The sequence below is a fragment of the Meles meles genome, chromosome 19, assembly GCF_922984935.1.
Source record: "Meles meles chromosome 19, mMelMel3.1 paternal haplotype, whole genome shotgun sequence".
NCBI classification, from domain to species: domain Eukaryota; kingdom Metazoa; phylum Chordata; class Mammalia; order Carnivora; family Mustelidae; genus Meles; species Meles meles.
Window position 1 is genome coordinate 29,972,902 of NC_060084.1, and position 27,140 is coordinate 30,000,041.

A 27,140-nucleotide genomic window follows, 5' to 3' on the forward strand; every position below is an offset into this window, starting at 1 on the left:
GGTAACTTTGTTTAAGACATTTTATTTTCATCTGTCAGAAAATTATGTAATAGGCTCATTTATTTATTTATTTTAGGATTTTATTTATTTATTTGACAGAGATCACAAGTAGGCAGAGAGGCAGGCAGAGAGAGAGAGAGGAGGAAGCAGGCTCCCTGCTGAGCAGAGAACCTGATGCGGGGCTTGATCCCAGGACCCTGAGATCATGACCTGAGCCGAAGGCAGTGGCTTAACTCAGTGAGCCACCAGGGTGCCCCAGAAAATTATGTAATAGGCTCATTTAAAGGAACAAGATACTTTATGGCCATCTGATGGGAAATTTCAGTGATGAAAATGTAATCTATGACGGCCTGATGAGAATGGTGGCTGTCTCATCAGTTTCTCGCCCTCTGCAGCGTGGCCTTTCTGGGTGGGTGTTGTGAGGGACTGTCTTATGTGCTGTAGAAAGTTCAGCAGCATCCTGGCCTCTACCTGCTGGATGCCAATAGCATCCTTCCCCTGCCTGCCACCTCCCCACCTCCCAAGCTAGCACCTCCAGACATTGCCAAATGTCCCTGCAAGACAAAATTGCCCCGTGCTGAGAGCCGCTACTTTGGATGTCAGGCCCTTGGGCAATGTCACATGGCTTATGCGCAGATGTGTCAAGTGACTTGTTTTATCCCATGGCTTAGCCAAAGATGTGGGAATTGAAATTAGATTGCATAAAATTATAGTCCATGTCTTTTCCCACAAATCTGCTAGTTTTAACCCATCTCCAGGTCTGTTTATAAACGATTAACAATAAATATACACATACCTTCCTGGCATTTCTTCTGTTAATCAGCTGAACACGTTCGTCTCCAGTAAGACTATTAACATCGAGTTTATTAGGGTTTCTGCAACGATGCCTTTTTTGTTTGGGCCTCCCTTCATGGAGCTGCACTCTCTAAAACATATAAGCAAAGAAACAGCTTTAAAATCTTTACTTGTGCAAACAGTGCAAAAGAGCTGATTCAAGTAATTTAATTTTATAATACTGAAGATGCATATAACATATATTATACACTGAAGATGCATATAATATATATTATACACTGAAGATACATATTTATTATACACTGAAGATAATATATATTATACACATATTTTACCTTTAGTATATAATATATACATACATATATATTAAAGAATTTACCCATTACACTTTAAAAATACTTAAACTTTAAATATTTTTATATTTAACACAGTTGACCTTAAACAACATGGGGATTAGGGGTACTGTCCCTGCATAGTCGAAAATCCACATATAACTCTTGATTCCCCCAAACGTAACCGATAATAGCCTACTGTTGACCAGAAGCCTTTCTGATCTATCAACAGTTGATTAACACATATTTAGCATGTTATATTTATATTATATCCTGTATTCTTACAACAAAGTATTAAGTTGTTGAACCTACTTGTACAAAGTAGGTTCAAGAAAAGAAAATGTTATTAAGAAAATCATACTGAAGAGAAAATACATTCTCAGTACCATACTGTAAAAAATCCACATAAATGAATACCCAACTTTTGTAGCAACATGGACGGGACTGGAAGGGATTATGTTGAGTGAAATAAGTCAAGCAGAGAGAGTCAAGCAAGTATCATACGGTTTCACTTATTTGTGGAGCATAACAAATGACATGGAGGACATTGGGAGATGGAGAGGAGAAAGAAGTTGAGGGAAATTGGAAGGGGAGGCGAACCATAAGAGACTATGGACTCTGAAAAACAACCTGAGGGTTTTGAAGGGGCAGGGGTGGGAGGTTGGGGGGAACCAGGTGGTGGGTAATAGGGAGGGCACGTATTACATGGAGCACTGGGTGTTGTGCAAAAACAATGAATACTGTTACGCTGAAAAAATAAATAAATAAACTTAAAACAAACAAACAAAAAATCCACGTAAAAGTGGACCCACACAATTCAAGCCCAAGTGTTGTTCAAGGGTCAACTGTCTAATAAAAATATTAAATATGACTTTAAGAAATATTATATAAATCTTTTCCTCAAACTACGTATTTGAAAACATATTCAAGGCCATCATATGATTGAAACACCATCCGTCTGTGTGCATTCTGGCTCCTGAAATGAGGTCTTTCCTTAAACACTCTTACAGATCCCTGTGTTCCTGGCATTGTCTGAAGGAGTTACCAATAGCGCTGGAGCAGCCTCCTCAAAATTGTACAGTTCTTCACTTTTTCTCCTGATAAATTTCATCTGAAACATCAGATATTTTTCTGCGCTGATACAATCCATGTTTGTGCCAGTTGTGGCTTTTCTCTTCTCTTCGTCTCACTAATAGTCTTTCTTATCTCTCCTCAAGTAATTGTCACGATATTAAAAGATATTCTTATATTTTACGAATGGGAACCAAGGCTTCGAGAGGTTACCTTCGTCGAGGTCATGCAACTAGCAAGTGGTAGTATCTGGTAATGAAACTCTTTCCATCAAACCATGCTGCTTACCTTTATCATTTAACAAAGCAGGGCTTGATTTCCGACCAATGAGAACAATGCAGGAGAGGAATGCTCAAACTCTTCAGCATGACAGACCCATCCCTTCACAGCCTGGACCTCAATTCACCTTTTCTATCCTGTTACTATTACCCCACAGATTCCCTCACATACCCTGCAATACCAGACTGGCAGCTCTTTCATGAATATGCCTTAGAGTCCTATCCTTTTTAACGTTCATACTCATTTTATAATGCTTAGAATATCCTTCTCTTGTGTTACCCTGGTCAAATGCCTACTTATTCTTTATCATCCATCAGTCATAGACATGACTCATCTCTACCTTCTTTCCACATTTCCCCAGATACTTTGCCTAGGCAGAATCACTCATTACTCTTTTATATGTTTCCACAGTACTCTATATATAACCCCGCTATTATATATCTATATGTTATAATTATTTAGCTATAGATACAACAGAGTGTAAGAGCTAAGAAATCATTAATGTGAGATATCCTTCAGAAACCAAAACCAATCATCTTGTATTATCCAACAAATGCTGTTTTATAAAATCTTAATATTATATAATATTACCTAAAAAATTATGACAAAAGGTTTATTTGCAGTAAAAATGATGAATGACTTTTAAGTTTAAAAAATTAATAAAAAGATTCCTTTGCAGTGATGAGAGAAAGACAGGAGAAACCCCACAGATTACAGTGGAAGTACCACAAGGGCAAGAACTTTCTATCGTTTGTGGTTTTATCCTCCATCCTTAAAAGAAGAACTAGCACTCAGTAGTTACTCAATACAAATCTACTGACTGAATAAAATGTTATTTTCTAACATGTTAAGTTACAGGGTTAAACTAATGATTCTCATTACTGTTAGAATTGCAGTATTCATTCTATGCTTACCCATCATATTTAGCGAAAACTCCTCCCCTCATAATTATAAAAGCTTTGTTTTTTTAAAAAATCAAAAGTATTTAAGATTTGAGAATTAGTGGCATCCTTAGAGAAGACTAGGGATATGAAAAGCATCTGAATGCCAAGCCTGAGGCAGTCTTTTGTAGATTACCAGGTTATTTCCTGATACCAATAATAGCGACGTAAAATTCTAGACAAAGTACATATCACAGACACAAAGACCACTGTAGGGACTGGAGTGTGGAGCTTTTGTGGTTCCTTTATGTAAAAAAGTAACAAGGTAATATTTTTCTGTTAATAAAATAACAACTTTACCTTTATACAGTAGTTTTTAGTCTTCAAAGGACTTTCACTCATTGGCTCAGTAAATGTTTATAGGGAGCTAGACACTATCCTGTGGATCAGGAATTATGCACTAAGTCCCGGGGATACAAAGGTGAATAGGATATCGTCCTTCAGAAGCGCACAGAGTACTAGACAGCTGCGCTGGGTTCTCCGTTCTAATGAAGGCAGATACAACAGGCCCGCTACCTGCACTGTCTGGGGGATCTGATGCGAATTTGGTACATCAGCACCTGACAGTAAAGTACTGCAAAATGCAATGACAGATTTCTGTGAGTAAGAAAGTCAGATGCCTGTGAGACAGTGAGCACAGAGTATCTCAGGAGACAAAAAATGCAAATGAGCTAAAACAACTCTCGCTCTGATGAGAGTCAACTCAGTGTGCGTCTGCAGAGACACAACAGCAGTACCACTGCAGCTTGAAGAAGAGCTTACGAGTAGTAGTTCGGACACTGGAGCTCAGACTGTGCCCTGGACTACTTACTTCCAATTCTGGTGTTTTAATTTGTCCAGAAAATAGTTATAATTATGCCATTCTGATACAGGTGTTAGGAGTGTTAAATGAGATAATGTATGTTAGTGCTAAGTATAATGCCAGGCACACAGTTAAATCTCAATAAATGTTTAATATGATCACTGGTATCACTGGTATTTTAAAGTGAAGTCCCTGAGGAAAAGGACTAGAAATTTTATACCTTTATAACCTACACTGGGTCTCACATAGTACTCTGTATATTGGAGATAATTTTCATTATTAAATGCAGGATGGAAAAATGGAAACGGCACCGTGTTGTATCGGGGGAAAAAATGGTCATTATTTTTTTCTGCTTATTTTCCTTGCCCTTGGGCAGAACACATATTTACATAAGTGGGTAAAAACGTATCCTTCACCATTACGGATCTGATAAACCACAGAAATAAAATATACCAAGATCTATAAGGTATCACCTACAGGAATAAAAGCTCCTAAATCTTCCACATAACCTGGGTGCTCCTTAAGCCATTTTTCCAAATCCTTTCTCTTTGGCGCATCATCGCCTGCAAGTCTTGTCCCGTCTTTGAGGTTAATGACTGGAACTGGACTTTCCGTATCAGGAATTCCTTGAGGTTGAGTGTAGGACAGTGCTGGAGTCATCCCTGTAGAAATCTGTGAGGTGGTTAAGCCCAAAGTAACCTGGAGAGAAACAACCAAGTGAAAATTTTATTTCTATGCTTTATCATTCGATTTTTGGTCCAGTAAAGAAAATCTTTTTGAAAAGGAAAAAAGTAAGCTGTTTAAAATTCTGATGAATTTTCCAAGTTTAAAATTTTCATGAATCTTGGCCTGTGCTAGATTCCTCTGAGATATAATCTAGAAGTACACTCTAATTTCCTAATTAATATTTTTACCCTCTAAGACATTCGTAAAATAGCAATATGTATATTTACATATTTTGGACTCAAAGATCAGTACTTTTTACTTACATGGTTAGGTGGTTTATTTCTGTTAAAAAAGAGGATGTCAACACCTTCTACATTCTTCCTCCTTCCCCGCCTTTTTTTGACTATAGGCTGGTTGTCTAATCTAACGCCATTGGCACCAAGAGTTGACTGAATGGAAGTACCTAATCAAATAAAAACATGCAAAATAATGATCAAAATTTAGATCTTAAGCAAATTAAAAGTACTTATTTTTCTAAATATATGAAAGTGTTAGTCCTTATTTTACAGATCCTAAGTCCAGCAATTTTGGGGCTAAATACACCCCCATTCCTCATTTAAAAACTCAGAGAACTATAAATAACTTTTTGACTTGTCTCTTCAAATTTTTTACCCTGATATTCACACATCTTATCTTTCCCTTTTAGAGGAAGAAGCACTGTCTTTCTCATATAAAAAGACAAATCCTTCCTTTTTCTTTGAATCCATTAATTCCTACCTTTTCTGAAAGCTTGTTTTTTCAACTATCTTTACTTTCTTGTGCCAAGATATTTTATTTTAGAGTCTTCTCCTCAACTTAAAGACATGGCCTAACTCAAATAAAAAATAAACCTCTTTCAGCCTTTTTATAACTTTCAAAACTTTTGAAAGGTTGGTCTTTGTCGTGCTTCTTTTCTTCATGACCAGTGCATTTTTCAATGTCCCATAGTCCATTCCCATGCCAGCCAACTGAAGGTATTTTAAGATCACCACTAACTTTTTAGTTGCTAAGTCAAACTGACCTTTATGATTCCTAATTTCAGTAGACTCAATGAAAATGCGTCTAAGAGGTATGAATGATACTATGATGGTTCAAAGATGGGTAAATGCAGTTCCTGTTCTCAAGAAGTACATAATCTACAATTCTCTTATTAAAAGAAAATATTGGGGTGCCTGGCTCGCAGATCTGGTTATGCTCCGACTCTTGGTTTTGGCTCGGGTTGTGATCTCAGGGTCATGAGATTGGGCCTCCACGTAAGACTCTGTGCTCAGCATTGAGTCTGCTTAAGACAATATCTCCCTCTCCCTTTGACCCTCCCCACTGCTGTCTCTCTCTCTAAAATAAATAAATCCTGGGGTGTCGGGGTGGCTCAGTCATTAAGCATCTGCTTAATTCAGGTCATGATCCCAGGGTCCTGGGACTGAGCATCATATCGGGCTCCCTGCTCTGCAGGAGGCCAGCTTCTCCCTCTTCCCCTGCTTGTGTTCCCTCTCTCGCTGTTTCTCTCTGTCAAATAAATAAATAAATAAATAAATAAGTAGAATCTTTAAAATAAATAAATAAACAAATCTTGGGGCGCCTGGGTGGCTCAGTGGGTTAGAGCCTCTGCCTTCGGCTCGGGTTATGATCCCAGGGTTCTGGGATCGGCTCCCACATCGGGCTCTTTGCTCAGTGGGGAGCCTGCTTCCTCCTCTCTCTCTGCCTGCCTCTCTGCCTACTTGTGGTCTCTGTCTGTCAAATAAATAAACAAAATCTTTAGAAAAAATAAAATAAAATAAATCTTAAGAAAAAAGAAATTATTAAGGATGAGATTTTTTTTTCTTTAAAACATTTCACAGCTTATAGTGAGAAATGCATTTTGAATCATTCAAGGAGAATTTTTATTTTTTAGACAAATTTGATTGTCACTCCCTTTATATTATTTTATTAAAGATTCTATTTACTTACTTGACAGAGACAGAGACATTGAGAGCAGAAACACAAGCAGGGGAAGTAGGAGAGGGAGAAGCAGGCCTCCCGCAGAGCAGGGAGCCTGAGGCAGGGCTCAAGCCCAGGACCTTGGGTTCATGAGCTCAGCCAAAGGCAGATGCTTAATGCTGAGCCAACCAGGCACCACAAAGGAGAATTTTTAGAGCAAGTCCAGTGTATCCCTGAATAAGAAGTTGCCCTTTGGCTGGTCATGTAACCTTATGGATACCACTTATATTCTCCACATCTCAGTTTCAAAATGGTACCTTAATTCATATGGTAAGGAATAGCTAGTTACAATGATTAAAAACCATGTTTGCACATAAAAACACAATAGGAATGTCACATAACTTTTTAATTTTAGTCTTACTTTTTAAAATTATTAACATATAATGTATTATTTGTTTCAGGGGTACAGGTCTGTGATGCATCAGTCTCACACAATTCACAGTGCTCACCACAGCACATCCCCCTCCCCGGTGTCCATCACCCAGCCACCCTAACCTCTCAGCCCCCTCCCCTCCAGCAACCCTCAGTTTGCTTCCTGAGATTAACAGTCTCTTATGGTTTGTCTCCCTCTCTGGTTTTGTCTTCTTTCATTTTTTCCCTCTCTTCCCCTACGATCCTCTGCCTAGGAATGTGACATAACTTCATAAAAAAAAAAAAAAAGGAAAGTTTTCATTATCTACAAAGTGAATTTCATTATAACCAGATTTTATAAACATGATTTAAAAATACTTTCACTGTAGTACATTTTAGCTATAGTAATAAACCAACTTTCCCAAAGTATCATTTTTAAATGTACCATTCTATTTTATAAGACGTTCTCGTGGTTTCTTATTCTAATATGAATGAGATGGCTTTCATCAGCCCCTTTCCTGCATGACCTCCAACCCCTAATTCCTGTCCCAGCTCAGTTTTCATGTTGTCTATAATGTGGATTCACCTTTTCTAAGCAGCTCTGCTTTCATACAAATCTCCCTCCAGTAGGAATTTACACACTAGCTAGGTCAGTCTTACCACAAAGCCATACTATTAAGCTTTTGGTCCAGGCTGTTCCCTGCTCCTCTCCCCCCTCTCCCATGAATGTCACTTTCCATTATCTGACCTTCCTCTTATAGATCCTGTTCAATTCTACCTCTTCCAGAGGACTTCGCCCAAGTTTCTACACAGTAGTGACTTCCCTCTTCTCCAGTACTTTTTAACTATAAGGTGCTGTGTAGCAAAGCATATTATCTTGTTTTTTAAATATCTTGGCTAATATTCTAACATTTAGGTCTTGGTCTACCAAGTAACTGAAAGGTAGACCGTGTCTTACTTACTTTCTACTTTCCCTTTACTGCTATTCCAATGTTATATAAAAAAGTACTTACTATAATTCTTTCTGGAAAAACAATTGCATACATACCAAAGTGTACATTTATAAACATACCCTATTTGGCCATTCATAAACATATTCTATTTGGCCAGTTAGGTACCATCGCAATGTCTTTATTTTTTTTTTCTTAAAAAAAAAAAATCCAGCTACTGGGACACCTGGGTGGCTTAGTCTTTTAAGCGTCTGACTCTGGTTTTGACTCAGGTCATAATCCCAGGGTCCTGGGGATGGACTCTGTTGGGCTCCCTGCTCAGCAGGGAACCTCCTTCTCTCTCTTCCCACCTCTCATGCAGATCTTTCTGGCTCTCTCTCTTTCTCTCAAATAAATTCTTAAAACAACAACAACAACAACAACAAAACGAAAAACAAACAACCCAGCTACCTTGACTTATTTCTGAGAGTGATTTTTAGGAACATTATTGATTTATTTTAAGCTAGAATCCAAAGTGGAAAATTTAACCTATCTATTCTATAAAGCCTGTATTGTACTTATCTTAGATGTAATTATAACAATACGAAAAATAGCTTCTTTTCGCTGAATGCCTACTAGGTGCCATACACTGAGCTAGGTTTAACAAATGTTTTCTTAAATCTTCAAAAACAAAGAGTATTATTAAGCCTATTTTATAAAAGAGATCAGAAACATTAAGTTTTACTAGCCCAACGTCACAGCTGGTAAATGACGGAATTCAGCCCCAGGCTGTGTGGCGGCTCTACCACCATCTTCTGATCACTTTCCTCGGCAGTTTCTGGAATGGGTTCTTTAGTTTTGTCCTACTGTAATTTAATGCTATTTTACTATTCCCTTCATTAATTAAATTACATGACAACTTGTATCTTTACTTGAAACTTACAGATACAATTCAGAGGGTATCCACCTAAATGTAAAAAGGGCTTCGGCTTTGGGATATTAATAGCTATAATAGTAGCGTTTATTCAGTATCTAATTCTAAAACCTGTGAGGTTTTAGATTTTAACATCGGTTTAGCATCTAATTAAGTGCCAGGCTCCGTAGTAGCCACTCTACATATATTATTTAACCCACCCAACAAGGCTACCTCTCTCCTACCCCAATGCCTCATTTCATAGACAAGAAAAGGCAGGCAAAATATTGTTAACAGATTTCCTAAGAGTTGTGTTGGAAGACAAATCTAGATTTCACATTTGCAATTATTAAGATGAATGAGCTGTAACACTTAGATAATAACTCTATCTGGTTTAAATGTTTAAGGCTTTTAAATATTTTGATTTGCTGCAGACTGTGTTACAATAATTGCTAATACTATTAACGATGATGTTATCTACCCAAGGGTTACTTGAAGGTGAAGGCTATACAACCTTCAGCTGCAATAGCAGTAAAATGTTCAGATGACGGAAGCGTCAATCCCATTTATAATGGTGGTATCAGAGTACAAGCAGTGGTATTTCTTATTTTTTTTTTAGAATTTTATTTACATTCAACTAATGAACATACAGTATATTAGTTTCAGAGGCAGAGGTCAGTGATTCATCAATTGCATCTAATATCCAGTGCTCACTACCTCCTTAATGCCCATCTCCCATTTACCCCATCCTCCTACACTCTCCTCTCTTTTTTGGTTTTAAGATTTTATTTATTTATTTGAGAAGGAGAAAGAGAGAGAGAGAGAATGTGCTCAAGCATAGGAGCAGGGGCAGAGGCAGAGGGAGAAGCGGGGAGCCCGATGTGGGGCTGGATCCCAGAGATCATGACCTGAGCCAAAGGCAGATGCTTAACCAATTGAGTTACCCAGGCACTTCCCCCACCCTTTTCTAAAAAAATCAGAGCTCCCTAAATACGATACCGTCAAGGAAAACCACAGTTTGGGGAAGTTACGCTTCAGTGACAGAAGCAGGGCTGGGTCATATTTGAACTGCCAGCTATGCATCTCTCAAAGTCTAGTAACTGGAGAATTACAACGAATGGTTAATGAATCTGTAAGAGACCAAAGTAATGATGATGATACTAATTTATAATTTAATTATGATTTATAATTAAAAAGTCACGGTAGCAGCAATTGGGAATAGCTATCAATTTAACACTTATAATAAAGCATTATGTTCCCCAGGCCTAGAATTCCACACACCGTGCACATGCACAACAGGAGTTCTGAAATGTTTCCAAGTACTGCATGGCAACCAGATTTAGCAGAATACTGAAACAAACTATTTAGCCTTATGCATATGGAAGGTATAATGGGAATTCAAGTCATTAATGGGCTTTAATCAACAACTTGCACTTTTTTAAAGATTCAGCTGATCAGGAATAAAATTCTCAATTTTTCTTTCTTTTTTTTTTTTTAAAGAATTTATTCATTTATGTGACACACAGAGAGAGAGAGATAACAAGTAGGCAAAAAAGCAGGCAGAGATAGAGGGGGAAGCAGGCTCCCCGCCGAGCAGAGAGCCTGACGTGGGACTCGATCCCAGGACCCTGAGATCATGACCCGAGTGGAAGGCAGAGGCTTAACCCACTGAGCCACCCAGGCGCCCTAAAATTCTCAATTTTTTGATACCACATTTTATAAAAGGGACACAAACAAATTAAAGCACGTTACACCAAGATCAATAAAACAAGCTTCTTATTGATTCCTCAATGCCTACAGAGCACACAACTCATGGTTCCAATTTGGTATTTAATAAAAACTGTTGATTCAAAGTGTCAAAATGTTGGAAGAGAGACAGTCCCAATTTGAGAGAGGAGATACAATCATTGCTTTCAAAATGTGAAGACTATCATGGAGACATGGGAATAGACTGATTCTGCGATGCGTTTATAAAGACAGAATTTCGGTCATTAAGAAAAACCAACTGCCGGCAGAATTTGCTTCCAAGTAAGAAGGAATTCTGTGATTATCCGAGCTGCCCAGTAATAAAAAGGGCTGTTTTAGGTCAGCACAATCTTTTCCTGCAAATATTCCATGAGAATGAAGGATTATCTTTCAGGGATTAGTTATAACAATTCCTGTATCCTGTAGATGATTGAACTACACTATCACTGAAGTCTTTCTAGAACTTCTCATTTTAACTTCCTCTACTAATCATCACTAATTTGTGATTTAGGTGTTTGCCTTTACATTGACTATCTGCTTTCATGTTGAAATGCTATCTGAACTTGTATCAATATAAAACAACTTGACAGAGTATTTCCAGCCAAATACTTAGGACCCCAAAACAAAGCTGCACCCTGCTTTAAAATATTATATTAAAAACCTCAACAGGTATTTATTAAGATCTAAAGATCTAAAATTATATTATATACTTCCACACAGAAACAGAAATAAATAAAAGAGCATCTGGAAATGACAGCAGGAGTATTTCATGCTGAGGCAGTTACCATCATCACACTCACCTGATACTGGTGTGGATTTGGGGAAATTGGCGAGGCTGGTCTCTGAAGCGCTCTGCAGCTCCCGGAGCCGAGTCAGATACTGCTGCTGTCCCAGAGCACCGTCTTCACTGTCCAGTGGTCTCTTCTGAGCAAGCCCTTGCTTCTGAAATGTCAACTTCAAACCACCTTCCTGTTAACAAACACCATTATTGATAAAGAAACAATTAAAAAACTCATTTTAGTTAAGAGAATTTTTTTTACTTAGAGAAAGTGAAATAAAAATGCTAAAACATCATTTAACTTCTCTCCTTATTCAGAAAACAACTAAAGAAAAAAAAACCCAACTCTTTTCTATAATGAATATTAAGTTTTCTACCTTAAAAGAAAAAAATCCAGGTACTATACACACTTGTCTGAGCAAAACAAAGCTGTTCATGTGACTAGTACCTTATAACACGATCAGCTTTGGCCATACATCTCTAAGTACATTATTCAAATGACATTTCAGAGGATGTTACCCATGTATTAGACACGGAGTAATCCATTTAGCTTCAAAAATCATACTGATAAATGAAATGTTACTGATAATAGGGCATGCTAAATGTTTGAAAGAGGAAGTGCACTGACATACCATTTAAACATTATATAAAAGAACCAAAACAATTAGAATTTGTCAGACTGTTTAAGAAAAGCATTCTTGATTGGCAGAAGGACTATGTTCAGAAGTATAGGTAGAGAAACATATTAAATGACGATTCTTCTAGTAGAATATTCAAGTTTAATAACCTGGATATCAAAAAGAAAACAATCCAAATACCAGAAAACAAGTATGTGAAGAAAGTAAGAGTGAGAGCAGGCAGCCACTTGCAGAAAAAGCATGCTGCACACGTAATCGCAATCGGGTCCTAGGGCAATAAAAATAAACATACGTCTTTGATTTTCACTGTAAACTCCTTTTCTCGTACATGCTTCTTCACCTTTGACATCTGTGTTGACTGATCGTGTTCTTCTTTAACACCGGCACCTGGGGGAGTGGGTACACTGGGTTCACTGTATTCTGTAGCTGCGCCAGGACTGTCCAGCAATTTTGTGGTATAGAAAGAAGCCACTGTGTTGGCATCATAACTTCTTCTAGCCGAAGGCCACTTCCCTTTCAGCACCGTTTGACAAATACTGTCTAGCCGGTTGATCATCACGCGGTCCTGGAAGAGCATGCCACATCACAGTGTGATTTTAACAATCAGGCCAGACCTTTGGAGACGAAATGGCTCAGGGCCTTGATGAATTTAACCCTGGTACAACATACGCGCATTAGGTATGTATACATATTTGCACACCAATATCATAATTCTGTAAGAATTCAAGTACAAATTTCCAGCAGAGTTTAATAAAAGTATTTATGATAGAGATAGTCTTCTGTTATTTTTATAACTATACAATACAGGTTCCTTGTAAAAGTTCAAACGACTCAGAACTAGATGAGAGCAGAGTTCTCCTACAGGTAAGTACTCTTGTTCTAGTCTAGCCACATACTGAAAGAATTGTATGAATCCAACCTGAACTGAAAGCCTGCGTACTAAGTGAACTTTTTTCCTAAGTCACCAATGACTATGGTAAATTCCTCCGAGGAGACTCAGCTCAAAGCACCTATTTCGTAACCTGTACGTGAACCCAAGTGTTCATTATCTTGTATTCTAAACATTCTAAGGTTAGATTGAGAAACATACACATTCAAGTACACCTATTTACTTGATGACAGCAGTTGATACTTTCGATGCTAACACCAAAATGTGGCCTTATGTTTTATGGTGACCTATTTTTCCATATGAGAAGAGTTATCTACCATTAAAGCAACAAGAAAAATACTCAAAAAATGACCTCTTCCAGCAGGACAGTATTCGTTTACCTTCGGCCAATATGAAGCTGCTAGCATGTATCCCCCTTGTAAGATGTAAGCGGACTCTGGTGTCCCATTGTTCATCTGGAAACTATCCTGGGTCTCGTCCTGGGTAGTGCTCAGTGACGCGACACTCTCTTCATCATAGGCTTTCACGTGAGGGGTACCTTCTGCTAAGAACAATTATAACTGTTTCAAAAAGACTGCATAAAACAAGTTTATATGTAGTTTTCAAAACTTATATAAATATTCAGATATATTTAAAAAGGAAAAAGAAGTCAAAACAAATCGTAAAAAAAAAAAAAAGGAAAAATTAACCTAAAATACAATTAAGTATTCATTGTTTAAAAAAATTAGCACACAAGCAAGATAAGGGCATTAAGGAACTTGAGGGGAAAGGGTTAACAAAACATCCCTTTCTGCACGAAAATGTGACCTTCAGTAAACTCTGTAGGTCTGCTTGCTGGAAAGAGATAAACTCCTGACTAATCAATTGCATTTGGACTGGGGACCATTTAAATACCAGATGGGTGTGCTGACGTTCTCTAAGGAGGGGATTCCTAAGATGGGGCATATCCTTGTGGCCACCTTGAGACTTAAGTCTCTAGAGTTGTTACAAGGGACTCTGGGTCCTGCACCCTCTCAATGTCAACTCATTTCCCTGCACATGAACTGTGGGCTGTGGCATGCACACTCAGGAGAGGGCCACCTGAAACAACCCTGGGGCGAGCTGTAGTTCCTATCCCATACTGCTCTGAGTAGAGAGTTGCCAAATGGGCCTAGGATACTCTTGCTGGTCTGACTGCTTAACTTAAAAATCCTGGTGGCGGTTAGAGAACATAATCCCGATTTGTTCACTGATCAACTTGTTCAGAAAAAAAAAAAGTAACGCTAAATTGAAGGTAATCACAAAGAACTAAGATTAGTGTGTAAAATGCCTAATTTGTTTGACTAACCCATTTTGCAATGCCCTGAATACTGAATAGGGAGTGTGTACCAGTCATGCTAGTTTCCTTCTCACTAGTGCTTCTCTAAGCAAAGCCGGACATGTAAAATTGCAGTCAACAGTTTTAAACAAGCTTAAGTTATCTGAACCAAATGCTTTTCATTTTTACTTGAAATGTCTTAAAATAGCAAAAGCACTTTATGCATATACCTCGCTTTTGGACTTCTTCTTCTTCACTGTCACTTTCTTCTGATGAAGATGAAGAGGATGATGATGAGGAAGAGGATGAGGATGAGGATGAAGACGATGCTGAAGAACAAGAGGAGGATGAGGAAGAACTAGAGCCTGATCGAGAGTGGGAACAAGAAGAGGAGGAAGACGAGGAAGAAGATGATCTGGAAGAACAGGATGATCTCTCAGAATCAGAGTCAGACTCAGAACTAGATTCGGATCCTCTTTTGTGGACTCGCTGTTTCTTAGAAGCTGGGTTTGGAGTTAGGGGTTCTGTTCTGGCTGCAACCATGCGTCTGTCTGTTTCACCTTTTCCACCAGATTTCTGGTCTCCAGTGGCCTGCGGTAAAACACCGTTCTTTGGACTTACAGGCTCAGACTTTATTAGTGTCCTGGTTTCCTCAGAAGACATAGATTCTTCTTCAGAAGACTGAGGCTCCTCTTTAAGATTTTCACTTTTAACTTTCATATCCTCTAGAATAATACCTTTAGCATCTAGGAGCCTAGGTAGAGAGGTAAGAGGAGAAGCAGAAAGTGCTACTTGATATTGCTGTAAAAGTGGGGTAGAAGTCCTTGAATGAGCCATCTTACTTTGACTGTAGTTCCTTTGAGCTGCCATAAAGGAGAGTTCAGGATCACGAAGAATGTGATAGTCTGTTCGGCTCACCCCGTGTTTAGCAGCTCCAATGAGCAAGTCCCTATCATGAGGGCCACATTCCCACCAGACTGGTAAGTCTGGATTTGGATGGCAAAGCTTCAAGCGTTCAAACAGTTGTGGATGCCGGAGGGCCTGTTCCCGTACTTTCCTTAGAAGTTCAATACGGTACAAAGTCCTAGAAGCACGTTCTTCTGTGATTGGCTGGATAAAAATATTTGGATCCACCAATTCTATGTTAAAATGAGAACAAAAACATTAACCTCAAAAACACTTTGCTATGGAGTTAGAACAAATAATGCAACTTCTAAAATGTACCTCTACTCAGTATCATTGTGTAGTTTCTAGAATTTCTTTTTAATATTTTTAAACGAGGAAAAATAGAAATTTTAAAAAGTGCCAAAATCCATACATATAATATGTAACACTGGATCTTCTGAAAGTAAGTAAAACATAACATTTTTTAAGAAGTATGTGAATATAAGAATTTAAGAAATCCCCAAGGAGCTGTCTTTACTATTCTGTGTCTTAATCGAAGAGAAAAACACTTACCTGAACTCATTTATAAATACAAATGAAAACTGTTAAATCCTACCCCATAAACAAACCAAAGTCCACATATCCCTAGCTGCACCAAGTAACTCAGTGCATTAGAACTCACAGGAACACCAAAGGCTTTCTTAAAATTTGAGGGAAATGCAGGAACATCGTCAAATGCTATATGAAGTAATGGCTTGAGCTGGTTCAGTTTCAACATTAGAGCTTGTGCTCTTCCTTCTGATGGGGTTGTATCTTTGTGGGTGGAGATACTGGCAGTTTAGAAATATTCAACAAAAGATAAGGGTTTGTTGAAATAATGCAGGGGTCACTGAAAGGAGCTCATACAATTTGAGCATCAAAATAATGAGAGTACTGGGTTATAACCTGTAGGACAGAATAAGTATCTGAGTCCATTCTGATATGAATAAGTAATTGAACAGCGGATGAAACGGAAGCAACAGTCCTCGCTTGCAGCAGAATTCCACAGTAAAAACTATTATACACAAGGATCATGGATCCTTAAGTCAATGGGTGAAGAATTTGAGGAGAAACAGGATTTGTGTGGTCTCAAAGTATCTCAAGATATCTTTTAACCGCAGGGGAAAAGGTAGTGATTTTTACACTGGAGAAACGGCATAAACTACTGTAACTGAGCGATCGAGGGCAACACCATCAGTGTTGGACATTCTGACATTCTGAACCCATGGTACTTTCTGAGAAGGACACACCACTTCTGTGTTGCAACCACATGAAAACACAAGACAAATCCAAATTGGGGGATTTGTGGCAAAATAACTGATCAGTATTTTTCTAAGGTATCAGAGTCATGAAAGACAAGAAAAACTGAGGGTCTCTTACAGACTATAGGAGGCTAAGGGAGAAGACCGACCAAACAGAATGTGGGATCCTGGAACGAAAAAGGGCATCAGTGGACAAACTGGTAAGATCTGACCAGCTTTACAATTTAGGTAATAGCACTGTACTAATGTTAATTTCCCGGTCTAATAATGATACTATAATTAGTCATGCAAGAGGCAAAGTTAGAGATACACGGAAACTTCTATAGGTTTTTGCAACTTTTCTGAAAGTCTAAAAGTAGTTCAAAATAAAAAGTTAAAAAAAAAAAAAGAAGTAATGGAACAGGAAACAAGAGTGGGAGTATCCATTCTACCTCCAAGGTTTGAGATGTACGGTGCCTGGAGGTGTGCACATCTCATTGGTAATGGTAAGCAAGTGTGGTTATTTAAGAAAGAAAAGTAGTATTTTTTTCTCCAATTTATATTATGTTTTCAAACAATCACTAGACTGTTGGACATAAATACTTATTAAGTTGTTTGGATCTAATTATTCATTGAACAGAACTTTTGGCCTCAGATGTTGTGAAAAATTAGAGACAATAAGGGCTCTGTGACCTGAGGAAGTTTAGAAAACTGATCTAAGTAAAACTCCACTCCCATTTCCAATGGAAAATGCTATGTTTTCAATCATTATTTGGTAATTAACCCTTCCTTTTTGTTTTAAAACTGGAGTCCAAAGTGGTTAATTTATTCACTGCATTTTGCAGTGCTGATGGGAATTAAGAAAATAAAAAAAGAAATGAGGGCCTCTTGGCAACCATAAATAATAGAAAACACAATACTTTGCTTTATTTGTCTTTTTAAGCCCATTGCTAGTCTTACGAAGACGTTTAAGTAGACCAAAATCTACTCTGAATCATCTGATATTTGGGTAATCAAGTGATGGGCTGCTCTATTCAGCAGACTGACAGCAGATCTGTTAGGACATAAAGCTAAAACAAGTAAACAAACTCACATGAAATTTATGTCCTTTTATTAGCCATTTATATTTTTACTATGAAATGGGAGTAGGAAGCCACTGGGTTTAACAGTCAGAAATCATATTCAACAAAGAATGGAGACAGTGGCTTATAGAGCATCATCGAGAGGAGTTGCTGACAGGATGAGCTATTTTCCTGGGCTTCGAAGACAATGAAATTCACCCCGGAACAAGGCCTTGGCTGAGTATCAGCCCGTCTGATTAGTTGTTCTTTTTTCCCTTTTCTTTTTCTTTTTTTTTTGAGGCCCTGGGTGATTTTTTCTTCCCCCTACTAAAACTCTTTAAAATGTTCTTTAAGTGGAGGCCTCATTCCTTGCAAAACTATTCATGTAAGTAAGCCCTCCAACACAGTTCCTAGCAGATGGACTAAAAAGTACCGTATCATACCCACCTCCCCCAGTCATCAGTCTAATACTGAATAAGCACTGGCCATTTCTCAAAACTAAGGGTATAACCTTATTCTTTTTAGATCTCATTTTAATAGCAGGATTTACAAATAGGGAGATCTTAGAACATTGTTTATTTACAATTCTGAAAAAGTACTGATGTGCTGAATTAGAGATCGCTGAAGTAAACAAGTTGGAGATTTCTGAATTTTAGTACTTTTTGCTTCTTTGACCCAAACCAGGAAAGACAGAAATTTTATACCTACCTTCTTTGGAAGGAAGACGACAAACCCTTCGACACATAGACATGAATGCGTACAAATACTTCTCCAAGCTATCATCAGTCTTCTTATGCAGCCTAGCCATAGCTCTAAATTTTGTCCAATCAAATTGGCCTCTATCAGGGTCAAATACCACTCCAAATGTAGACACCACTCTATAAAAGTCAGCTTCTTCTCTTCTTGTCCATCTATTTTGAGTCAAATTAAAGAAAAAGTCACAATGGTTACTAAAATAAATATTTATTAATGCTGACTATAATGACTATAATAAAATTAAAAACATTTCAGGTATCTAACACTTGAAAGGATTAAGTGCAGGATACTGTCTTGCATATACATTTAAAAATGCTAGTTGAGGGGTGCCCATGTGGCTGTCAGTTAAGCGTACAACTCTTGGATTAGGCTCAGGTTCTGATCTCATGGCTTGTGGGATTGAGCCCCGTGTTGGGCTCTTCTCTCCGCAGAAGTCTCCTTGGGTAGTCTCTCCCTCTGCCCCTTCCCCTACTCGTGCATTCACACTCTCTCTCAAATAAATAAAGTCTTTAAAAAAAATGCTAGCTGACTCATCTATACAACCATGCTTCTTTTCCTTCAGGTAATGATAGTTTTTCACACATTTACTCTGTAAGACAATATGCAGGGGATACAAGATTATGTAAGGCACAATGATCCTACCTTTACGGAAAAGATAAAACATTTCAAAGACATTTCTAGTATAAGGTAGTAGGTTATAGTTGTATGCATTATAGAAACCAAGAGTTTTAGGAGAGCACGGAAGACAGGAGGACCACTTCAGACTAGAGTGATGAAGAAAGTGTCACAGACGTAAGTGGCATTTAAGATGGAACAAGGCGAAGATCAGCTTGGGAATTCTAGGAAGAGGTCACAGTATAAGCAAAGTAGGAAGTAATCTGCATTTTGGGTGTGTGATGAGCATTCCAGATTGACAAGGATATGGCTCATATTGGGGACAGAAGGAAATAAGAGTTGGGGTCAGATTATGAAACACTCCATATACTTGGCTAGAAACAGTCTGTTCAGCTTTAACAGGGTACTATTATCCTCACACACCAAAGATCTCCAAACCCAGTCTAATTTATGGACACTTTTTCTTTTCTTTTTTTTTTTAAGATTTTATTTGTTTATTTGACAGAGAGAGATCACAAGTAGGCAGAGAGGCAGGCAGGCAGAGAGAGAGAGGGAAGCAGGCTCCCTGCTGAGCAGAGAGCCCGATGTGGGACTCGATCCCAGGATCCTGAGATCATGACCTGAGCCGAAGGCAGAGGCTTTAACCCACTGAGCCACCCAGGCGCCCCTGGACACTTTTTCTTGGTTAAGTTATGGAATTGTGTGAACGGAGAAAGAATGTATGACACCTTTGAAAAATATCAACAGGTCGTTTTCATCATAGTGCTACTGTAAGAAGATTAATGTAATACTGATGTAAAAATAGCTGGGAAACCAGTCAAATCGTAAGAAACTTGCATCTGGGGGACAAAAGTAGGAACAGAATACAAAAGATGGATTAAAAGATTACACAGGACACACAGAAATGTGACACAGTATCCACCCTCAAAAAATTTAGAACTTAGAAAGACAAGACATAGAAAGGCAAGGATCAATGTCCTTAACAACACTTCATATTAGTGTGACGATGTGTCGTTTACTTGGATAAGTGCTATCTGAGTGCAGGAAACAGAATACTGTGAGCTGGACTGGTTGAGGAAAAAATTATTAGAAGAGATAGGATAGATGCTGAGCTCTGGAGGAGAGGCTAGGTTTGGAGTAAGGAGTAGGAAAAAGGGTGTCCCAGGTGACAGGAACAACATCAGCTAGGTACTGAGTCAAGAATACATAGGACATGATGGCTGAGGGAACAGTACTGTATAGAATTAGAAATGCATGCTGATGCTGAAACTGAAGAGACTCTTAAACCGAAGCTTAAAAACAAACTTCATACCTATAGTAAATAAGGAAGCATGGACTATCACGACAAAGCTAGATTTTAGGAAGATTAATCCAGAACCCACCAGCCAAAGGAAAATGCATGTGGGAGGTTAAAGATGGCCATGAATTCCCTGCCACTCTTCCCACGCAGTCTATTTCCCTCTCCCTTTAATCTTGGTCGGCCCTGTGTCTTTTTTTGACCCACAGAATGTGGCACAAGTAACACTTTGTAACCCTGAGGCTAGGCCTTAAGAAATCTCAGTTTCTTCTGCCTTTGCCACTGGGAATGCTCCCTCATTCAGGCTCCCAGTGCCAACTGCCAGCCATGTGGGTGAGGCCACTTTCTCTGTCTGGCCCTCTCAGCACTCCACCAACACCACCGGGAGCAGAAGAACCACCTGGTCAACCCACAGAATCGTGAGAAATAAAAGACTGATGTTTAAGTCACCATATTTTGGGGTGGTGGCTATTATGCAATTATAGATAACTGAAACAGATTTTTTGCTGAGGTGGTAGTATCTGAAGAAGATTATGTCTAGGACATCTAAAAATCTTAAGTTTCAGACTAACTAAATTCTGGTTAAAATGAATGTGTTGCAAATAATACAAAAGAAAAATGATGTATTTTCCAGAGAACATACAAGGACCCTGGCTGGAGGCCAGGTTATTACAGAACATTGTTACTCTTTTCAACATTCTCTATCCTTTTTGAGAAGTTAAAACTTTTGGGAGGAAGAAGTGTGCCTGTCTTCTTAACAAGTTCTCTTGCAAAAAGGTCTACATTTGTTCCCCTTTGATATCAGTAGTTCCAAGGCTTCAGCCTCTGTATAAAGCATAAATGGACTTGTCTTCCATACATTCTTCTATTTCATAAATGTCATATACATTTACATTAAATGTAAAAATAAGGTAGAATGAACTTTATTTCATGTAATTTAAATGTATGCTTTATTAATAATTTAATTCTTGAGTTTGCTTTGCAACTTCATTTTTTTTTTTTTTCAAAGATTTTATTTATTTATTTATTTGACAGATACAAAGAGAGCACAAGTAGACAGAGCAGCAAGCAGAGGGTGAGGGAGAAGCAGGCTTTCTGCTGATCTGGGAGCCTGATGTGGGGCTTGATCCCAGGACCCTGGGATCATGACTTGAGCAGAAGGCAGCAGCTTAACTGAGCCACCCAGGTGCCTCTGCAACTTCATTTTTTTTAGTAACTCCCTGTTAGTAAGCATGACAAAATAATGACTGAATAGAAAGCATGGCCAGGAGCTATAAAATGCAATAATCTTTGACTATATTTGTTGTATACATGTGTGTGCATGCATAAAACACTTTGCTTTGACCAACTTCTCTCCCTATATGTATTTTTCACAAAATGAGATAATCACACTCTAATAGCCTTCTGAATGAGTAACTATATTTATACAATTATACTAATATTAAAAATTTAGGGCCATTGTCTTACCTCTGCTGTCTTTCTATCTTGGCTGCCATTTTAGGATTGAGAGTGGCTTCTTCGTAAAGTGGCTGCATTACACTGGCAGGCACTGAGAAAGTAGGCTGTATCTGCTGGATTTGTCTGTTTTTATTAGTACGCTGATATGCAGTGATGAGACGCCTCAAACGAGTAGTTAAAGCTGATTGAGTCGGCCAGTAAATTTTATCACCTTCCATCAGCTGACCATCTATATTTAAAGAAACTCATGTCAATAATAATTAAAAAAACCTAGCTGAAACCAAAACAACCCCGTCCCCAAAGACTAAATAGATGCTGAAATGAAACTCATAGAAACAGCAAAATTCCCTTACTTAAAATCTTTTTCTTTCCATCTGATTATGTGGGAAAAAACCCACACAAGCCAAATCTCTCATTATAAAAATGTTTTCTTTTAACTACAGCTCTAAAAAGTTACAACAAACTTAAAGAACAGCTCAAAGAAAGTAAATCACAGGGGACTAAAGAACCAGATAGTATCTACTGACCATCCCTTGCGTAGGAAATAAAACTCCGTCATTTCCAGGTCTAATACATTTTACTGGCTGGCAAATATTCAAATGCCTTACACTTAGATGAATTAAAAGTCAAACTGAAATCCCTGAGAAGTTGAATAGCCACCTTCTATATTAAATTTATCTCCACTTATGTGAGAATCAAAACAATTTTAAAGGTCATTAGTGAGGAACTTATATTATAAAAAATTCCCTATGACAATGCTATCAGTTTTAAGCTTTTATTCACCTAATAAAGTAGAGGATATAGCTCTCTATTTCCAGGGTATAATCTTATAATTACATATACCATAATTAAGCGGTAATCATTTCTGCTAAGCAAATACTACTCCTTCCTTCCTAGTCAAACTATGAAAGGATGAGACCCTATTCCACTTGGGTGTTAGCTGGGAGTGAGTGAGTGTACTCTGGTGACAGCCTGTTTCTAGCTTGATAATCAGAAGGAAGTAGAAGCAAGACTCTGCAAAGAAAGGCTATGCAAAAGAGGGGTGTACAAAAAGTTGGTTCTTAATATGGTTCCTAATATGGAACTAATAAGCTGTTGAATGGATTACTGAATCAACAGGTTAATGATGAAATCTGATACATAAGTTTAATAATCACGCCATAAAATCATCAAAGCTTTGATTCCGTAAAAGCTCAGTCAGTCATGGCATAAACATTTGCAACTAAAAATACTGTTAAGTTCCCAGTCAACTAGTGTGTCCCATAAAGATTACGACGGTCTTCAATAAAAATTTCATACACATCTAAAACATCATAGAAGCGTAAAAGTTTATTGATTTCATGGTATCATGAGAATGCGGGTTTCCACTAAGTAAAAAGAGAGAAATGCAATTTACCTCCATCTGCTATAACAAGATCTCCTGGTGAAGACACATCATCCTTTTAAAAGAAAACAGAAATTTGTCATGGGGTGACTGGGTCAAGATACATTAAAGACGCAAACGGAACCAAAGTTCTTAATAGTAACAGAGAACTTTTTGCAACAGAATTTTTAATGATGAACTTAGCAAAAAAAATTTTTTTAATGTATTATTCTCAATCCCCACCCTTTTACACTTCTCTATTGCCTTGTACACATCAGTCCACTTATTTCCCACTAAAACTTCCCCCTTCCACGATCATGCTTAGGCCAGGTGCTTTTCCTTCCTCTAATTGCAAATATACCCTAGGTTTCATCAGTAACAGGTTTTTTTTTTTTTGGTTCTATATACCAACTCTCATAGTTTATTCATTCTCATATTTGATTATCAGACAACCTGCCAATCTTTTCTCTTTCAGCCTTGAACAGTTTGCTTGTACTATACATCTCGTTTTTACCTGTCAAGAGAGCATCTCCAATCAGATATTTCAACATTACTGTAAACACAGTCACTACTTTGGTGGTTTTATTCTAATGACTACTATTTTCTGCCATTTTAGAAAAGCCTTAAGTTAGAATTCTCATCATTCCTTTGTAAGTGGGTCTTTTTCCTTTGGTTACTTTTAACATCTGCTCTTTGTTTGGAATTCTGTAATTTCACCAGGATGTTTTTTTGGAGTGGATTTAATTTTGTTAACCCTGTCAAGATTCGCTTTATTTCTTGAATCTCAAGATTCATGTCTTTAAGCCTGAAAACGTCTCAGCCGTTCTCTCTCAGAGCAGGTCTTCTCCCTTAATCGCTCTGGTCGCTCCCTCTGGACTACCTATTACACATGTGCCAGACATGATTATACCATCCTCTTCGTCTCTCAAGAGTTTTTCATATTGATTTACTGCCTCCCATACTTTTTACTGGCTCTAAGAAAATGGATCTGGGCTCTTTAAATATTTTTTGCCAGCCAGTATGATGTTAAGCTTTCTCAGTTGTGGCAGCCAGAGAGGCACGGCAGGAGAAGAAGGGTTTTACTTCTCTGCTTTGAGTGAACTCCTCCCTGGTTTAGCTCCCACAGCACAAAAGCTTCCCCAGCGCCCACCTCTGCAGTTCCAGCAGCTTCTTTACATGTCTGCTGGCCAGCAGCTTTCCCTAGCAGCCTTGGCCTCAGTGGAGTTCCTTCTGTGAGACATTTCCCCAGGAAAAGCTCCCTCGGCAACCCTGGAGGGTGGATTTCCAGCAAGTTGCGCTAGCAGGGCATCCCAGTAACTGTTCTGCCATCCAACGAGGTGCAGCCATGCCCTCTCAAAAAAACAAAACAAAACAAAACAAAACAAAAAACCAAAGCAAAACAGCATCTCAGCCCTGCCAGAGACAGGGCTCTTCCTTGGCTGCTCTGACAGCCCTAAGCGCAGTGGCTAGTCCTCACTTCAGTCCCCCTGCTAGAGTCAATAATTCTTTACATTGAACTTTCCCTATTCAATGGACTATGTGGTTTCTCTCTCCTGATTGGGCCAAACTGAGCCATCATGCTACATTATGGATCCTTTCCTTAAATCTGTTTTCTAAATCATTTATTCTCTCAAGATCTGTGTCTAATCTGCTTCCTCAGCTCAATATTTAACCTATTTGCTGAGTTTTAATTTTCAATGACTGTATTTTCCACTTCTAATGTTACACAAAATCGTCTTCTCATATATCCCTCGACTTCTAAAGTCATATATCTTTCTTTCTTTTGTTCTTGGATTTTTAATGTCTTTAACCATTTAAAAATTTACTTATTTCCTATTTTAATAGCTTGCCATCAGAAGTTCTTAGAGGTCTAATCTTGTTTTTTGTTTGCTAACATTCACTCATATTTAATTTTTTTAAATTTAAAGTTCCTCATATTTAAATTTTTGGATTTTGACCTCATTTCATGGACGGCTTTTACCTTTAGGATATAAGTATGGTCTACGCTGATGCTGTTTCTTCCACAATTCTTTTTCTTTTCGTTTCTACTAGATACCTCAGGGTTATTACTAGCCTGGGACCTTTTCTATAATTACATTTTTGGTTCAAGAGTTCCTGGTTCACGCAAATGATGTAGAAGAATCAAACTGTAAGCTCAAAAGAAAGCACGCCTATGGCTATGATTTCTCAGAGGAAACAATTTTTTCCCTACCCAGTGCCTATGTGCAGATAAAGATCCTCGCTGTTGCCCTATGCTGTTTGTCAGAGAGTACAGCTCTCTGAGGGGTCTCATTGTACGCAGGATCTCCATTCTCACTGCCACACACTGGCCCGAGCCCTCTCTAGTCCTCATACAGAGATCAATATTGAAGCCCTCTGGCCACCAAGACCAGCACACCCTACCTGACAGTTACAGCACCGTCTAGTCCTTTCCTATGCCCTTGTATTATAGAATCCCTCATCCCTTTTCACATCCTTGCCCCACGCCACAGAGTATTTTCATCCAACTTTGCCTCTTCCTTTTGACTTTCTATAAGCAGACACTCAGAACTATGCTTTAGCAGCTCAGAAATCCTACCCTCTATTTTTAACCCTTTATGTAGGTCTAGTTTCTATCTGTTGCTGGGTACTTTCAGTGTCTCCTTCTAACTTGGCTTCCGGGTCTTGTCCCCGACATGGGTATCTAGCTCCTAGCAGTGCAGCATGTGGGCAAGCTCCATTTCATCCACGTGTCCACCCCTGCCTCCCGTGTGTCTAGAAGGGAGATCAGGCATACTCTGAAGGGCTGTTTGTGATGACTGTCAGCCTAAGCAGATCACTAACTTAGCTAACCTTCTAAAGAACAGAATTGTGTATAAGGAAAAACGTATGAAGGAAAAACACACAAAAGAAACCATGGAATAACCAGAAATGAGACTTTAAAGCAGGATCCAAAGCATACCTCTATATCATCTTTAAAGATAGCTGGGGCAGGTTTGTATTCTGGATCTTCCACATCCCTGTTAAAATACCAACAGACGCTACAATTATTGTACTGGACTTAAAATTTCTCCTGAAAGGGCAAATGGAGTCTTGTTGGAAGGACTTTTTAGCATGTTTTCAGACTGAAATTTCTGTTCGTTAACCTGAGGAACCCAAGTCACAGCATGAAAACATTATAAGGCAAGTCAGAAGAAACCTGCTTCTAATTGACTCTTACTACCAAGCTCGCTTTTAAATATGGTAATATTAACCTCGACCCAGTCCCCTACTTTTCCCTTTTGGTAAGAAAACAAAGATAGTAAAGACCTTATAACACTTACAATGAACAAACATCCCATTTCTCTTCAATTGTAATATTCTTTGTCTTCTTCCCTCTAATGCCCTTAGAACTGTATGGCTTTACGGCCATGACTGTTAAGAATAGAAAAATGAAGGACTCACCACAAGGATGGGTATGGGGCAGGTGGAGTCTTTTTCTTGATCACACCACTGGATAAACACTAACTTATTAGAGTTTCATTAAGTCTTAGATTGTAAATTCTAATTCCCTTACTACTACTTTTTCTTTCTTTTTAGGTTTTATTTATTCACTTGACAGAGAAAGACATGGCGAGAGAGGGAACACAAGCAGGGGGAGTGGGAGAGGGAGAAGCAGGACCCCAGGATCATGACTTGAGCTGAAGGCAGACACCTAATGACGGAGCCACCCAGGTGCCCCACTACTACATTATTTAAAGGTACACATACGCAATAGAACATACTGCTGTTGATAGAGATACACGGAGAAATCAAGCCCCAGAAGCGCACATACCCATCCATATAATCATTTGCCCTCTGTTCTGCAGCGACTGCTTTCTCATCAGGTTTTCCCACTCTTTCCAAGAAGCATAATGCTGGGTCTGCTCGGATGGTGTTATATTTTTCATAACCTGGAGGGATCACCAATTATGAAAGTAAAAATGATAAAAAGAAAAAAGATGGATGAATATAAGCATTCCTC

The 27,140-nt window shown here is 38.4% G+C and overlaps 1 protein-coding gene across 9 annotated transcripts in view; it reads right to left on the reverse strand.

Moving 5' to 3' along the window:
* CHD9 (chromodomain helicase DNA binding protein 9) overlaps positions 1 to 27,140 on the reverse strand; it is a 223,333-nt gene that overhangs the window by 10,147 nt on the left and 186,046 nt on the right. For 5 of the 9 annotated variants that reach the window (XM_045987027.1, XM_045987026.1, XM_045987028.1 and 2 more), the window contains 12 exons: positions 26,952 to 27,069; positions 26,100 to 26,157; positions 23,192 to 23,234; positions 21,805 to 22,024; positions 18,378 to 18,580; positions 14,674 to 15,582; positions 13,527 to 13,690; positions 12,550 to 12,822; positions 11,642 to 11,810; positions 5,210 to 5,349; positions 4,698 to 4,919; positions 797 to 925 (listed from right to left, as the gene is read on the reverse strand). In XM_045987027.1, coding sequence (XP_045842983.1) covers positions 797 to 925; positions 4,698 to 4,919; positions 5,210 to 5,349; positions 11,642 to 11,810; positions 12,550 to 12,822; positions 13,527 to 13,690; positions 14,674 to 15,582; positions 18,378 to 18,580; positions 21,805 to 22,024; positions 23,192 to 23,234; positions 26,100 to 26,157; positions 26,952 to 27,069 — 2,648 coding nt within the window. The remainder of the gene's footprint in view (positions 1 to 796; positions 926 to 4,697; positions 4,920 to 5,209; positions 5,350 to 11,641; positions 11,811 to 12,549; positions 12,823 to 13,526; positions 13,691 to 14,673; positions 15,583 to 18,377; positions 18,581 to 21,804; positions 22,025 to 23,191; positions 23,235 to 26,099; positions 26,158 to 26,951; positions 27,070 to 27,140) is intronic. The other 4 variants (XM_045987030.1, XM_045987034.1, XM_045987031.1 and 1 more) reach the window with 3 other exon arrangements.